The following is a 15565-nucleotide window of genomic DNA, read 5'->3' on the forward strand; positions in this document are numbered from 1 at the left end:
AGGGAATGAGTTAAAAAGATCTCTAAAGAGGGCTCTTAGCATTATGAAAAATATCTAGAGAGAGCTTCCTTTCATTTGTCAGGAATCATGAAAAACATGGTAGCCACCACAGTCTAAGATAGAGTTGCATAGAGACCAGAGCATGAGGAAGGAATGGCCACCAGAATGACTAGTAGGCTGGCAGTGTTTGATTATTCCTGCAGGGGCTTGTCCACACCTTGTCTTATTTACCCAAGAACATAGTTAAAATGCAGCTGATACCAGAAGACAGCAGATTTAGAACCCAACTCTGCAGGTACTTTCACTTAAGATCAAATAGATTAAATTATTCCTACATTTGACCATTTGTGTTTAATCTGAGCTTCAGACAATAGTGAGTTTAGAGCTTCAATACTTTGAGAATCTGAACATCACCCAAAAGAGAAGTTTTGGATTGGGTAGGTGCCAGTACTGCACAGCTGGAGACTGCAGTGCTAGAGAACTTGGTGCGTGTAGCATAGGAGCCTGCACTGCAGTAGAGGATAACAGCAAGCCCAGAGTTTACTCTTCCTTCAGAGAGAGGAATTGTTTCTTGTTCCTTGTTGCAGCCTGTATGGCTCTCATGAAGAACTAGCAGAAGAGATGAAAGCAAAAGTGGGGAGATGAAAGATCCATGATTCTGTATCCCTGAAAGAAAAGGCCATTTTAGTAATGGTAGGAAAAGGCTTTGAAGATTCTAAAATGTGAAATTCTGCATTGTTGAAGAAAGATCATAGACTATAAAGTTGGAAGGGATTAGATAAAAAGGGGGAGATTAAAAAGTGTTGACTTTTTTTTTAAAGATTTTATTTATTCATGAGATACACAGAAAGAGAGAGAGAGAGAGAGGCAGAGACACAGTCAGAGGGAGAAGCAGTCTCCATGCAGGAAGCCTGATGTGGGACTCGATCCCAGGACTCCAGGATCACGCCCTGGTCTGAAGGCAGGCGCTGAACCGCTGAGCCACCCAGGGATCCCCTTGACTTATTGATAAAGATCAGGGGAAAGTAATCAGTATGTATGTTTGGGAATGTATGGTAACTTTGACTCTGAAAAGTGTACTAAAGGTAGAATGGAATTCTCTCCCACTGTGAGATACTCTTGAATCTCTGAAATAGAGAAGTCTTGTGCTTGATAGATGGTGAATAAAGAGACAGAATCTAGAGCAGTGTGTATAGTACAATCCCATTAATGTGAGAAAAAGTCTCTTTGTATGTGCATTGCAGGGGTGCTGGAGAGAGGGACATCCCAACTGCTGACAGTGGGTCACAGCAGTGTGGTAGCAGTCAGTTGGAAGACTGAATTTTTAATTAGACCTTATTTTCTTGTTTGTATTTATTTAGGTCATAAAGTCACTCTTAATACATGTACATAGATAAAAAGTTTTTAATATATCAATGTATTTGGCTGCCCAACTTAGTGAAACAAATTCAGTGTTGTATATTTATTTTCTTGGTTTCTCAAACCTTTTTTTTTTTTTTTTTTTTTAAGATTTTATTTATTCACAAGAGACACAGAGAGAGAGAGACAGAGACATAGGCAGAGGGAGAAGCAGGCTCCCTGCAGGGAGCCCAAGGTGGAACTCAATCCTGGGACCAAGGATGAAGCCCTGAGCTGAAGGCAGATGCTCAAGCACTAAGCCACTCAGGTGTCCCTCTCTAAACTTTCTTTTTTTAAGATTTTATTTATATATTCATGAGAGACATAGAGGGAGTGGCAGAGACATAGAGGGAGAAGCAGGCTTCCTCACAGGGAGCCCAATGTGGGACTCGATCTCTGCACCAGGGATTATGCCCTGAGCCACTCAGGTGTCCCTCTAAGCTATTTTGATAAGCTTGGCAAACATGTGATTTTTGGTCAAGGTACTAGATATATGAAAGCCTATTTTCCCTTCTGTAAAATAACATCTACCTCAATGGAGCTATTCTGAAAATTAATGGTAATGTTAGTAGAGTACTTAATAAGCCATATCACTATTGCAAAAAAACAAAATACATGTTACAAATGTATGAGTTAATTTATTCCACTACTCTGAATCATGCCTGCCTAGCCTACTCTGTGCCAGGAACCAAACTGAGTGTAAATATGCAAACATGTTATGGATCAAGCCCTCAAGGGGCTTACTATTCATTGGTGAAGCAGGCATTTAAATGGACTGAGAGGGCAGCCCTGGTGGCTCAGCGGTTTAGCGCCTGCCTTCAGCCCAGGGTGTGATCCTGGAGACCCGGGATCGAGTCCCACATCAGGCTCCCTGCATGGAGCCTGCTTCTCCCTCTGCCTGTGTTTCTGCCTCTCTCTCTCTGTGTGTCTGTCTCAAATCAATCAATCAATCAATAAATCAATAAAATCTTTAAAAAATAAAAAATAAATGGACTGAGAAAATAAGTACACTCTAGGTTTACAGGTACCATGCATGACATAAAGTGCTGAGTGAACACTGAGTATAGATGGCTGAATTCTGCCCTAAGGGAAGTCTTAATTCAAAAATTAAAGGGCACCTGGCTGGCTCAGTCGAAAGAGCATATGACTCTTGATCTTGGGGTCATGAGTTTTCACCCCATGTTGGCTGTAGAGATTACATAAAAATAAATAAATAAAGGGTGCCTCGGTAGCTCAGTTAAGCATCCAACTCTTGATTTTGGCTCAGGTCATAATCTCAGGGTGGTGAGATCGAGCCCTGCATTGTGCTCTGTGCTGGGCATGGAGCCTGCTTGTCCCTTTCCCTCTGTTCCTATCCCTACCCCCTGCCGCATGCTCTCTCTACCTCTCAAATAAATAAATAAAGGCTTTAAAATAACTAAACAAGCTTTTAAAAAAATATTTTATTTATTTATTCATGAGAGATACAGAGAGAGAGGCAGAGACACAGGCAGAGAGAGAAGCAGGCTCCATGCAGGGAGCCCAATGTGGGACTCGATCCTGGAACTCCAGGATCACACCCTGGGCCAAAGGCAGGCGCTCCGTCACTGAGCCATCCCTAAACAAACTTTTAATAAGTTAATAAACTTGAGTACCTGCGTGGCTCAGTCAGTTAGTGTCTCAACTCTTGATCTCAGCTCAGGTCTTGATCTCAGGGTTGTAAGTTCAGGTCCCATGTTGGGCTCCATGCTGGGCATGGAGCCTACTTTAAAAAAGAAATAGGGATCCCTGGGTGGCGCAGCGGTTTGGCGCCTGCCTTTGGCCCAGGGCGCGATCCTGGAGACCCGGGATCGAATCCCACGTCGGGCTCCCTGCATGGAGCCTGCTTCTCCCTCTGCCTGTGTCTCTGCCTCTCTCTCTCTCTGTGTGTGACTATCATAAATAAAAAAAAAATAATAAAAAAAAAAAATAAAAAAGAAATAAACAGGGATCCCTGGGTGGCGCAGCGGTTTGGCGCCTGCCTTTGGCCCAGGGCGCGATCCTGGAGACCCGGGATCGAATCCCACGTCGGGCTCCCGGTGCATGGAGCCTGCTTCTCCCTCTGCCTGTGTCTCTGCCTCTCTCTCTCTCTCTCTCTCTGTGTGTGTGTGTGTGTGTGACTATCATAAATAAATAAAAATTTTAAAAAAAGAAACAAATAAAAAGTTAATAAACAGATTCATATTACTACAACATTATATAAATGACCCTCAATTTATAAATTTCAAAATTGTTCTTTCTGGTGCAGTAGGCTACTACTGCTTTTATCTGAGGTTCTAACATTTTGTTTTATAATGATGATCTAAAAATTTACAGTAAGCTCTATCTCAGAGGAGTATGATGGTACCGAAAGCAGTCATGGTTTCAGATAAATACAGACACTACAGGCAGCCCGGGTGGCTAAGTGGTTTAGCACCGCCTTCAGCCCAGGACATGATCCTGGAGATCCAGGATCGAGTCCCACATCGGACCTCCCTGCATGGAGCCTGCTTCTCCCTCTGCCTGTGTCTCTGCCTCTCTCTTTCTCTCTCTCTGTCTCTCACGAATAAATAAATAAAATCTTAACAAAAAAAATACAGACACTAATCACAATTTGCTTATCTGGGACACCTGGGTGGCTCAGTTAAGTGTGTGCCTTTGGCTCAGGTCATGATCCCAGAGTTTTGGAATGGACTCCCACATCGGGCTTTCTGCTCAGCACAGTGCCTGCTTCTCCCTCTCCCTCTGCTTCTCCCCCGGCTTGTACTCTCATGCTCTCTTTCAATAAAATAAATAAAATCTTTAAAAAACAGTTTGCTTCATCTGACACTTTGGGGGGTGACTCTACCACTAGTTAAAGAGAACAATTGGTAGAGGACCCAGTATTAGATCTTAATCCATGAAGCCAGATTTGGGGGGTGGGGGGAGGCAACTTCTATATATGAAACTTAATTTGCAATTTTTTTGTTTTTTTGGGTTTTTTTTTTTAAGATTTTATTTATTTATTTGATAGAGTGAGCATAAGTGGGGTGAGGGGCAGAGGGAAAAGCAGACTCCCTGCCAAGCAGGGAGCCCAAAGCAGGGGGCTCAGTCCAAGAACTCCAAGATCATGCATGCATGACCTGAGCCAAAGGCAGACGCTTAACCCACTGAGCCTCCCAGGCACTCCATTTTCAGTCTTTACTGTTATTTGTAATAATTCACACATTCTTACTAAGTAGAAAGTTTTGCTTTGTTTACTTATTTTTTTAAAATAAATTCTCCAACCCATGTGGGGCTCGAACTCACCACCCCAGTACTGAGTTATGTTCTCCACTGACTGAGCAGCCAGGGGCCCCTAAATAGAAAATTTTAAATAATTTAACGGCTACAAGGCATATCAGGTTAGGTTAAAATACACATAATTCTTCAAAGTTTTTATTTTTATATTACATAATGTCATGCTTACTAATTCTGATCTTTGTTGCCTATCTTTTATTCTAAATTAGTAGAAAAAAATTGATCTTGCTTAATTTATGATTTGGAAATTTAGTGGGAGTCAGTTCCCTAGTACCTTTCTGGTTTTTGTTCTTTCCTGGTAGCCTTTAGGGTTTTCACTTGCTACAACTTGATAACATGTTTGTCCTAAGTATTCGTTCTTTATCATCCCTCCAGGTTAGATAGATCTAAAAGGAAAACAAGGATTTTCCAAGAAGACCTTTCACACTATTAAGGAAAACTTTTCAGACATTAATAGGCTGATTGCACTTGGTCTTTGAGTCTTAAGATAAGTCCAGACGAGAGGTTTAGGATTAGAATGGTCATAGAAACTTTCAGGAAGAGCTTGGTCAAAAAGCACAGAACCTCCCTCCTTTCCTTGGTAAACTACTGTAAAAATTAAAATATGTAGTCTCTCCAGGCAAAGCCTAGGCCTCATAAAGCCTATTAGCCACTGACTCTGCACCAGAAACTCACTGAAACAACTGTCCTGGAAATAAGAATGTTTCTTAGCTAGGTTCTTAGTGGCCTGAGATGTTTATTTCAAAGCAACTTCTGTAATTTCTGGAAAAGCCACATACATTTATGAGAATCTAAATATTACATAAATTTGGCTCCAAAATACAGTGCACTGTACCCTGAGACTGCTTGTTCAGTCTGAGCTTCACCCTGATTCAATCAGTGTATGGAGAGTTTGTGACACACATCACTTGAAGGACTGTCAGAAGTGGCATCAAGATGTCTGACAAGATGCAGGGTCTGCTGCTTCATTCAGGGAACGTCAAGAATAGGGCAGGCAGGGGCGCTTAGGTGCCTCAATCAGTTATGCGTTTGCTTTCTGCTCAGGTCATGACCCAGGAGTCCTGGGATCTCAGGTCCTGGTCTCCCTGCTCAGCGGGAAATCTGTTTCTCCCTCTCCCTATGCTGCCCCCCTCCCTTGTGCTCTTTCTCTCTCTCTCTCTCAAATAAATTAAATCTAAAAAAAAAAAAAAGAATGGAGCAGGCAAAACTACTAGGATAGAAAATGAATTGGAAAGGTGCATGAGTGCTGGAGTGGGGGCAGTCTCAGGGGCAGGGTCCCAGGAGACTGGCGGACACAAATTCAGTGGTTTCTTGAGCTGGTGCCAAGGCAGGAAAATAAAGCACCTTAACCTGAGATTTAGCCTCAGCTAGCTTGACTTGGTCATGATGGAGCTGCTAGAAGAGCTGCCTTAGGCATTTCTGTTAACAGTGGTGGAGTGCCCAATCCCAACCAGAGGCAGGCATCTGTTGTAGAAGTAGTTATTAAACAGACATATGTATTGAATATGTCAATATTGGTTGAAATGTGTCGTTCCTGAAGGTTTTTCTGGAAACACGTATGCTCATTCTGGATTCTGGGTTTGGGAGAGTGAGGGCAGGTGAAGCAGGCGGGCGTGCCAGCAGAAAGGAAACTCAGAGGAGCTCAGGTTGGTTGCCTGGCTCTTGCACAGGCTGAACTTCGGGCGACTTGCCGTTTGCCTGAAGAGCAGGGGGGAGAAGTGTGTGTGTGTGTGTGTGTGTGTGTGTGTGTGTGTGTGTGGTCAGCGGGAAAGAGTGCTGGCTGTAACAATAAGAGGTGACCCTGAGGGGAAGGGTGTGGACGGAGACAAGGACACTCTCGGGCCCAGATGCCGAATGGGTTAAAGCCTTTCTTTTTGCTGGCGCCTTCCGAAGTCGGCCAGAGGGAGCCCTCCGGGGCCGGCCTTGGTTCTCCTATTGCAGTGGTGGTTGGAGGGAGGAGGCGGGGGGCGCGGCCCAACTCGCCTCCCGGGCAGCCTTTCCTCCAATCACAGGCCCGACAGCCCTTGCCAAGCACACCCCTCCTGACTCTGCAGCAGGACGGCTGGGCCCTCTGCCTGGCTCTCTCACTCGAGCTCAGCTCCCCCTCCTGCCATCTTCCGTTGCAAAGCATTTCTGGGAGCTGCATGTGGGTGACGCAGCAGCATTGTTCGCAGGCACAGGAAGCCGCGGCTGAGCTGAAGGGCTCGAGAAGGAGCTCAGAGCACGACACGCTGCTCCCTCTGGGTAGCCTGAGGGGTTGTAGCTGGACTGCCCTGCCTGATGTACTTTGGGAGATTCCAGAATTTTCAAGTAAATTGGGATTTTCCTAGAGGGAGAAAACCTAACTCCTTCAGCACAACTTCCAATACAGAAAACAAAACAAAGACGCTGGGGAAACTTCAACCGAGAGCCTCGGCAGCTCCAGAGCGACGAGAAACACAAGGTCAGGCGGGCGGGCGGCAAACCCTTTCTGGCTTGGGGTGTGTGTAACTGTAGGGACTTTGTCTCAGCAAAGAGGCAGAAGAACAGCCTACCGGGCAAGTCCAGGACAATGCTCAGGTTACTTAGTGTTGTTTGAGCCGTCATTGCACTTGTTCCCTCTCCTGGTGGGATGTGCTTCAGAATTGGGTCGCTTGGCTTTTGGGAATCCTTTTCCCTTCTCTGTCCAGACGCCCACTGTTCTCTTCCCCTTCCTGTGATGTGTGGGGTGTGGGCTTGTGTTTGAATGTTCTCCCGAATGCCAGGAGCCTAGATAGGCGTCAGCCTTTCCGCACTCCACCCCCGCTCTCTGCTCCCCGTCCCAAACCCCCTCTGGTGAAGGGTGGTGGCTTCTTTATATGGTTTCTTGGAGGGCCTCATCTGGAGTCTGCCTTTTTTGATGAAGCTGGGTGAGCTTGGTTGTATGGCCCCAACAAAATAAGGCTTGGAAGGAAATCTGCATTTCCCTCCACACCCACACAGACCCCAGTAACTATGTCGTCTATGTGTGAACAGCTGCCCCCCACCCCCACGCAGACACAGTTTCTCCACCTACCTTTCCCTGTCCCCCACAAAAAATCTTGCAGGTAGAATTAGACTGCTTCTGGTGAACAGTTAGGTTCCTTTCCTACTCTTAAACAATCGCAGATCTTTCTGTGCGGTCTGTTTTGCTGAAAGTGGAAAGTCCCTGTTTGTGGACAGCTCAGTGCTCTCCGGCAGAGGAAATGGGCAGAGTCCTACTCCTCGGCTGTACGACATGGGGGAGGGGAACTGTACACTCCCTAGCACACATTTTGAATGGACCTGAATTTTTCACCCTAGGGAGATTAGGAGCCCCTACTGGAGCCTAGTCCCACGTGGCACCGCACCTCGCCTCTTCACCCCCACACTGTGGGGTGTTAAACAGGAGGCTTCAGAATAGGATGCCATAGCAACTTGAAGTAAATAAAACGTCTGCAAATGAAATCAGTTTGGGGGAGGGTGAGAGGCATCTGGAGCCTTGGCAAAAGGGATCTTCGTGGAGGAGCTTCCTGGGTGTGAGTTTTAAAGGGTCTTTCTGAGTTCCAACTCTGGGATTTAGGTTACGATCCTTTGGTTAAGAATGAAAATGCTTGGAGAAAAGGGCTTCATGCTTCAGAAAGTCCTGGTCTCTAGGCATAGAGCCCATAGGATTATGGAAATGATGATTAAAAATGGCTCAGGCATGCTCACTGTCCAGGATCAAAGTTTAGTTTTTGTTGAAACAGTTAATATACTAGGGCAGCCTGAAAGGAATCTTGTAACTTGTCTTCTGGATTTGTGTTCTTTTGCTTTTACCTTTGCATTAGGGCTCATGAGGTTAAAGAAAGAGGGATTTCAATCTGCTAGAAGGTTTGGGACTCAGAAATTTCTGTCTAAAACATAAAGACTGTCTTCCAAAAAAACACTCAACTAGTATGATTCACTTAAGTGGCAGTTTCTTACTGTAGCATTGTCCTCAAGTCATTCAAACTAGATTGGTTAAAACCATCAAAACTGTTGCCCCTAAGATTGTTCCTGTTCCATTTATAAGAATAAAGCCAAATAATTACTTTATGTGTGTGTGAGAGATTGATTGATTGGTTGATTTGAAGTTGAGATTTCCGTAACCAGCCTTAGAAGAATATAACTCTGGGTTGAATCGAGACATTAAGACTCTGCCTTTCATACTATTAATCCAGTATTAGCCAGTCCTTTTTTGCCACTTTGCTGAGATCTGCAAAATGAAGGCAGTACTCCTGGATAATATTCATTGATACTGAAAAGTAAAGGGGCAATATTAAGTTTTACTGCCATATATAGAACTGGGTGACAAGTAACACTTGTCGCCATGTAGCTAGTTACTTCAGCATACATACTAACAGTACAGTGAGTATTACAAGTTTGGAATTGGGAGCAAAGGTAAATTACAAGTCTTGATAGTACCACACTAGTTTAAGTTTTCTCTTTCATCTTCAATTTATTTATTTTGCAGTGAGTCTCTAAATGAAAGGAAAACACAGTTGCCAGCCTGCCCTTCCCATGTTGCTCTTGGGGACTGAGGCTAAGTCTGAATGCTGCTGGGAGTGGTTGGCTCTTTGTTCACTGTTCCTGCTTTCTTCCCCCTCTTCTGTCCTATCCTACCCTTAGATTTTGCTGGAGGAGCTTGCCAACAGCGATCCCAAGTTAGCCCTCACTGGAGTCCCTATAGTACAGTGGCCAAAAAGGGATAAGGTAAGAAATGATTCTTTTTGATCTTCAGGCTGCTGAAGCATGTTGCTGGCTGACCATCACCATTCCAGAAAGAAAAAGAACTAGAGGCAGACAGCTTTTGGTGCATTAATATAAACTTACAGGAAATCATTTTTCGGTTCTGTTTTAACTCTTGGGTCAGGGTAATTGGCTATCTTTGGAAGTGACTCTCTTAACTATCAAACTAGGAACTTGCCTCCAGGTTTGGATGCGAAAGTGTGCGTTTATTCACCAGAATGGATCTATTCTTATCCTTTTGGCCCTGTGATTCAGTTATTTCACAGATATTTTTTTTTTAACTAAAGTAATCATATATATTTAAATGATGGGAGTGTCTGTATGATGGAATGAATGCACACTAAAAAAAACCTTTAATTTGGATTTTTCAGTATCAAATGGAAAAAAGAAGGAATTACCTGTTAGCTAATAAATTGCCAGTTATGAATTTTCATGCCTGTTCAGTTAGGTCCCATATAATTTTTTCCCGTATTGTCCTTTGTCAAGGTTATTAAATAAAAGTAAGAATTCTGATCCTATCCATGAGCCTGGCAAATATGTAAGTCCTTCCTCGGTGTTTCCCAGTTGAAATTTGCAGAGCCATCCCATTCCAGGAGTGTTAAGGTGTATCGCTCTAAAAGACAAATTAAAGAACCACTTCCTAGGTAGAGGAGTCCCAGTTAGCCTATGCTTGACTGCATGAGACTGCCTTTATACAGTTTAGTCATTTCTGGCTGTAGAATATTTTGTGTAAGAAACATGTTTAAGGGGGCAGCCCCAGTGGCGCAGCGGTTTAGTGCCGCCTGCAGCCCAGGGCGTGATCCTGGAGACCCAGAATCGAGTCCCACATCAGGCTCCTGCATGGAGCCTGCTTCTCCCTCTGCCTGTGTCTCTGTGCCCCCCTCTCTCTCTCTCTCTCTCTCTCTCTCTATCATGAATAAATAAATAAAAATCTTAAAAAAAAAAAAAAGAAAAGAAACATGTTTAAGGCACCATGGAAAATTAAAGAACTAAAAGATCCAGTCCTGGGATCCCTGGGTGGCGCAGCGGTTTGGCGCCTGCCTTTGGCCCAGGGCGCGATCCTGAAGACCCGGGATCGAATCCCATGTCGGGCTCCCGGTGCATGGAGCCTGCTTCTCTCCCTCTGCCTATGTCTCTGCCTCTCTCTCTCTCTGTGACTATCATAAATAAATTAAAAAAAAAAAAAAAAAGATCCAGTCCTTGTTCTTGAAAAGATCACTATGATAAATACAAGTAATAAAATTATAAACATATAGCTGAGAGATGTATTCTAAACTTAAAGGTCTACTGGAGTGTCTGTTATGTACCAGATTCAGAATAATAAATAAGCAAGATCCATCTCACCCTGAAGTAGTTTATATAGTCTTCTTTATGAGTATCTTCTGAGTAATAATATTCAGGATAAGGAAATATTGGAGGGCCCTTGGAGTGACTTTGGCACACAGAAAGCTTCAAGGAGGGGCAAGTGTCACAGCTCAACAGAGTGAGAGGGATGTAGCTGAAATAAATAGCCTGAAGGGATTGGCAAACATTTTCTGTAAAGGTAAATATAATAAATACTTTCAGTTTTACAGGCCATCCAATCTCTGTGGCAGTTTCTCAACTCTGCCACTGCATATGAAAGCAGCCGTAGACCATGCTGAGCATCACTCTGTTCCAGTTAAATTTCATTTACAAAAACAGGCAGTGGGCAGATTTGCCCATGGGCCATAGTTTGCCAGGCTGTGTAATCTTCTACCCTCTCCAGTCCTTAAAGCAACTTGATATATTTGACCTCACTGCTTTCTCTTTCCAGCTTAAATTCCCGGCCCGACCAAAGGTGCGGGTTCCTACCATCCCCATCACAAAGCCTCACACTATGAAGCCAGCTCCTCGGTTAACACCTGTGAGGCCAGCTGCCGCCTCCCCTATAGTGTCGGGAGCCAGGCGGAGACGAGTACGCTGTCGGAAATGCAAGGCATGTGTGCAAGGAGAGTGTGGTGTCTGCCACTACTGCAGGGACATGAAGAAGTTTGGAGGACCTGGCCGCATGAAGCAGTCCTGTGTCCTTCGGCAGTGCTTGGCAGTAAGTGGCATGCTGAGTAAAGACCTTGGGGGAGAGTTGGAGGGGGGATGGGCCAGAAGTGTAAGGATGGACCAGAAGGATAAGAATAGATCCATTCTGGTGAATAAATGCACATTTCGCATTCAAACCTGGAGGGGTGGTACCAAAGGGGCTGAGGTGTAGGTAGTGAGAGTTTGAGAGACTCCAGAGATGGAAAGGAGAAGTTATTCTCTTTGGCTTGCTTTGTTTTGTCCCTTTTCTCTCAGGGCTCAAAAGGAAGATACCTAATACTAAAAATGATCCTATTTAATCTTTCATCCTTGCTCACCCAGTTTTCAGATGAGAACACAGTATTCCAGGAGCACATCACTGCTGTCCATCCCTCTTCAAGTGGAGGGACCTATGAGGCCTATGACAGACTGGGGAGAATAAACTGGTCTCTATAAGTTTCTCGTTCTCCTTGTCTTCTTCCTCCACTGGTTTCCATGTTCCCTGAGTGCTCCCAAGAGAATTACAGAAACAACCCATCTTGAGTTAAAGGGAAGCTGGACCGATAAGGATCTAAGTCTGCTCTTTTCTTGGTTTCTATCTTCGTCTTCTTGTAGCCCAGACTGCCTCACTCTGTCACGTGTTCCCTCTGTGGAGAGGTGGATCAAAATGAAGAGACACAGGACTTCGAGAAGAAACTCATGGAATGCTGTATCTGCAATGAGATTGTTCATCCTGGCTGCCTCCAGGTAAGGAGAGGCCTAAGGGGCCTCTGAGGCCTTAGCTGTAGAATGTCTGAAGGCACTGAGTAGAACAGAGGAGTGTGAGAATCTGTCATAAGAGGCTACCAGCATCCCTAATTTGGACTGTCAGTTATGGGTCATGTCATGGTCTAACATCTGGCCTTGATTCAGATGTCTAGACTGTGTGTCAGCCACTGTGCTAGACCCTGAGGATAGCTCAGGACACAAAATAGTAGTCCCTATTCCTGTCCTCATGGAGCTTGCAGTCTGGCTTCCAAAGAGTGTATTTGAAGTCTCCAGGCTATTGTGGAACTGCCAGGTCTGTTTTGGAATGCCTCATGCCTTTAATCATCTCCACTACGTACTTCTCTGTATCTCTGGATATTAGTTCCTGAAAGATGATGAGAGGAATAGTATCAGCTAACACTTAATGAGTGCTTATTCTGTAGCAGTCTTGGTATGCACTTGAAGACCTCTAAGAAAAAGTAATAGGGAAGTTGACGTAATCTCTAAGAGGTCACAATCAACTCTTAAAGCAAGGACCCTGTGCAGAAGCTCCTTAAGTGATACTAAGATGTAGTTGGGGGGTGAACCATGATTGATTGATTGATTAATTGAAAGAGAATCTTAAGCAGGCTTCCCCTACCAGCTCCGCAGGGCTCTATCTCAAACCCTGCGATCGTGACCCAAGCCAAAATTAAGAGTTGATACTCAACCAACTGAGCCACTCAGGGCCCCCAGGGAACCTCTGTTTTACATGCATTCTGTTGTTTATACCTTTTTTTTTCTTTTTTGGTTTTTTTGGTTTTTTAAAGATTATTTATGTGAGAGGGATGCCTGGGTGGCTCAGCCGTTGAGCGTCTGCCTGTGGCTCAGCCCGTGATCCCGAGATCCCAGGATCCAGTCCCACATCAGGCTCTCTTAATGGAGGCTGCTTCTCCCTCTGCCTCTGTCTCTGCCTCTCTATCTCTCTCTGTCTCTCATGAATAAATAAATAAAATCTTTAAAAATATAAATAAAGATTATTTATTTGAGAGAGAGAGTGCATGAGCAGGGGCAGAGAGAGAAGGAGAGAGAATCTCAAGTAGCGACTTCACTGAGCATGGAGCCCGATGCAGGGTTCAATCCCACGATTCTGAGATAATGGCCTGAGCCAAAATCAAGAGTCGGAAGCTTAATGACTAAGCCACCCAAGCACCTCTCTTGTTTACATCTTTAAGACAGCCCTGTGAAGTTAGGTCTACCCTATTTCTTCATATTTCTTTCAATTTAAAGAACATTGGTTGCTGATATTTTGTTGATTTTTCCAAAGGTGACAACTATATCATGACTGCCACCTGGCTGACAGTGATTGTAAGATACTGTTAATTGAGAGAAGCAGGGATCCCTGGGTGGCGCAGCGGTTTAGCGCCTGTCTTTGGCCCAGGGCGTGATCCTGGAGACCCGGGATCGAATCCCACGTCAGGCTCCCGGTGCATGGAGCCTGCTTCTCCCTCTGCCTGTGTCTCTGCCTCTCTCTCTCTCTCTCTCCGTGTGACTATCATAAATAAATAAAAATTAAAAAAAAAATTGTGAAAAGCAGCCCAATTTTAGAAATATTCAAGTGTGAAAAAACATGCATTTTAGGATCAATAAAATAGGATATCATCTCCATGTTGATTAAAAAAAAGTGTTTACTGTATGCCAAGCATTTTCCTAAACACTTAACAGGTAATTCATTTAATGCTCACCAGAATCCCATAAGATAGGAATTGTTATTTACCCCCCACTTTACAGATGAGAACATAGAGTCACAGAGACTAGGCCACTAGTGTCTGAACCCAAGCAGTCATAATTACTATGCCCCACTATCAAGATGAGGTCTGGCACCTTCCAAATTGTGTGATCAGTTCCTTTTGCAAAGTGGCATGAGACTCTCAGGAAAATAAATGTTTTTAAGACTTTATTTATTTATTCATGAGAGATACAGGCAGAGAGAGAAGCAGGCTCCATGCAGGAGCCCAATGCAGGACTCAATCCCAGTACCCCGGTTTCACGACCCGAGCCAAAGGTAGATGCTCAATTACTGAGCCACCCAGGCACCCCCATATATATATAATGAGATATATATCTGTATGTCAGGAGAGACTCCAGATTGACCCAAACTCTTGGGAATCTCCTCATGGAATCTAAGTTGATCAAGTAACCAAGACAGAGGGTGGCCATTCTCCCTGTGGCTGGGTTTTTTCTCCGGTGGGCCAATGCATTTATGAATGGGTAACTTCCAGATTTTTCTCAACCATGTGGCTGTTATTGTCTGATAAAGGAGACTTAAACAAGGGCATTTGTTTTTTTGTTTTGTTTTGTTTTGTTTTGTCTTGTTTTGTTTTTTAATTTAATATCTCTGTCTTCTTTCAGATGGATGGAGAGGGGCTGCTTAATGAGGAATTGCCAAATTGCTGGGAGTGTCCAAAGTGCTACCAGGAGGACAGCTCGGAGAAAGCCCAGGTAAGGGAGCTTTTTCCAGATTTCCACTGGAGAAAAAAGGAAACCTCAAGCTTAGGGATGGCTAGAATACATTTGCTTTTGCAACTTTATTCATATGGTTTTTCTGACCCACAGATTATTTTGTATTGTGTTTGACATCTTCTTCCTTCATTTGGTTATTTTTCTTTTATTTTGAGTTTTTAGTGTTTGTCTTTTTTGTAGTATTGAATACTGTTCTACTTGGGGTCTGCAAATTGCTGAGGTCTTTTTACACTCTGGGACCCTAGAAAAAGAGGTAGCACAGCTGAGTTGTGTGAAGAGAGCAGTGAGGCAAGAACAGTTGTTCCTGAGGAGTGAAACTAGAGGGAAGGCAGTAACCTGAGGCAGCTAGTAGGTACAGTCGTGTGCTGGAGTTTCCAGTTAAGCAGACCCAACATTTTTGTCCTCTTCACCTTTGTGGCCTTGCAGAAAGCTCCACCCATGTGCCCAGACATGTCCTACGGAGGCAGCCCCTCCCTGCAAGGGGACCAGTGCCATAACCTTGGCCCTGCGTAGCTGAGGTTGCTGGCCCAATGGATAATGTCAGAGGGCCAAAAAGACTCTAGTTACTCAGGCCAGCAAGAACGAGACCTGTTGAGGGCATATATGGAGGAGGCAGCTGGCCTACTGGCAGCCATCCAGGCCCTGGTGGTCTCCTCCAGGTGCATTGCACAGGAGTAGGGACAAGTTTCCTGTCTTCTATTTCTTCCCACTTGGGCGCTGAGGTAGTTGAATTTTCAGTCTCTCTTGGAGTGCAGAGATTTCTAGAGCTGACCAGTGCTGAAGTTCTCCTTACCCCTGCTCCTTACACTGGGAGCTTTTATATCTCTTTTCATTGGCAGCAACACCAGTGGTGGGCGTATGC

General features: G+C 44.4%; 1 protein-coding gene across 7 annotated transcripts in view; it reads left to right on the forward strand.

The window, feature by feature from the left end:
- KDM2A (lysine demethylase 2A) overlaps positions 1 to 15565 on the forward strand; it is a 153093-nt gene that overhangs the window by 129060 nt on the left and 8468 nt on the right. For all 7 annotated transcript variants that reach the window (XM_026004312.2, XM_026004313.2, XM_026004314.2 and 4 more), the window contains 4 exons: positions 9301 to 9384; positions 11216 to 11485; positions 12070 to 12201; positions 14593 to 14682. In XM_026004312.2, the coding sequence (XP_025860097.1) occupies positions 9301 to 9384; positions 11216 to 11485; positions 12070 to 12201; positions 14593 to 14682 (576 nt within the window). The remainder of the gene's footprint in view (positions 1 to 9300; positions 9385 to 11215; positions 11486 to 12069; positions 12202 to 14592; positions 14683 to 15565) is intronic.

The sequence above is a fragment of the Vulpes vulpes genome, chromosome 5 (assembly GCF_048418805.1).
Source record: "Vulpes vulpes isolate BD-2025 chromosome 5, VulVul3, whole genome shotgun sequence".
Taxonomy (NCBI): Eukaryota; Metazoa; Chordata; class Mammalia; order Carnivora; family Canidae; genus Vulpes; species Vulpes vulpes.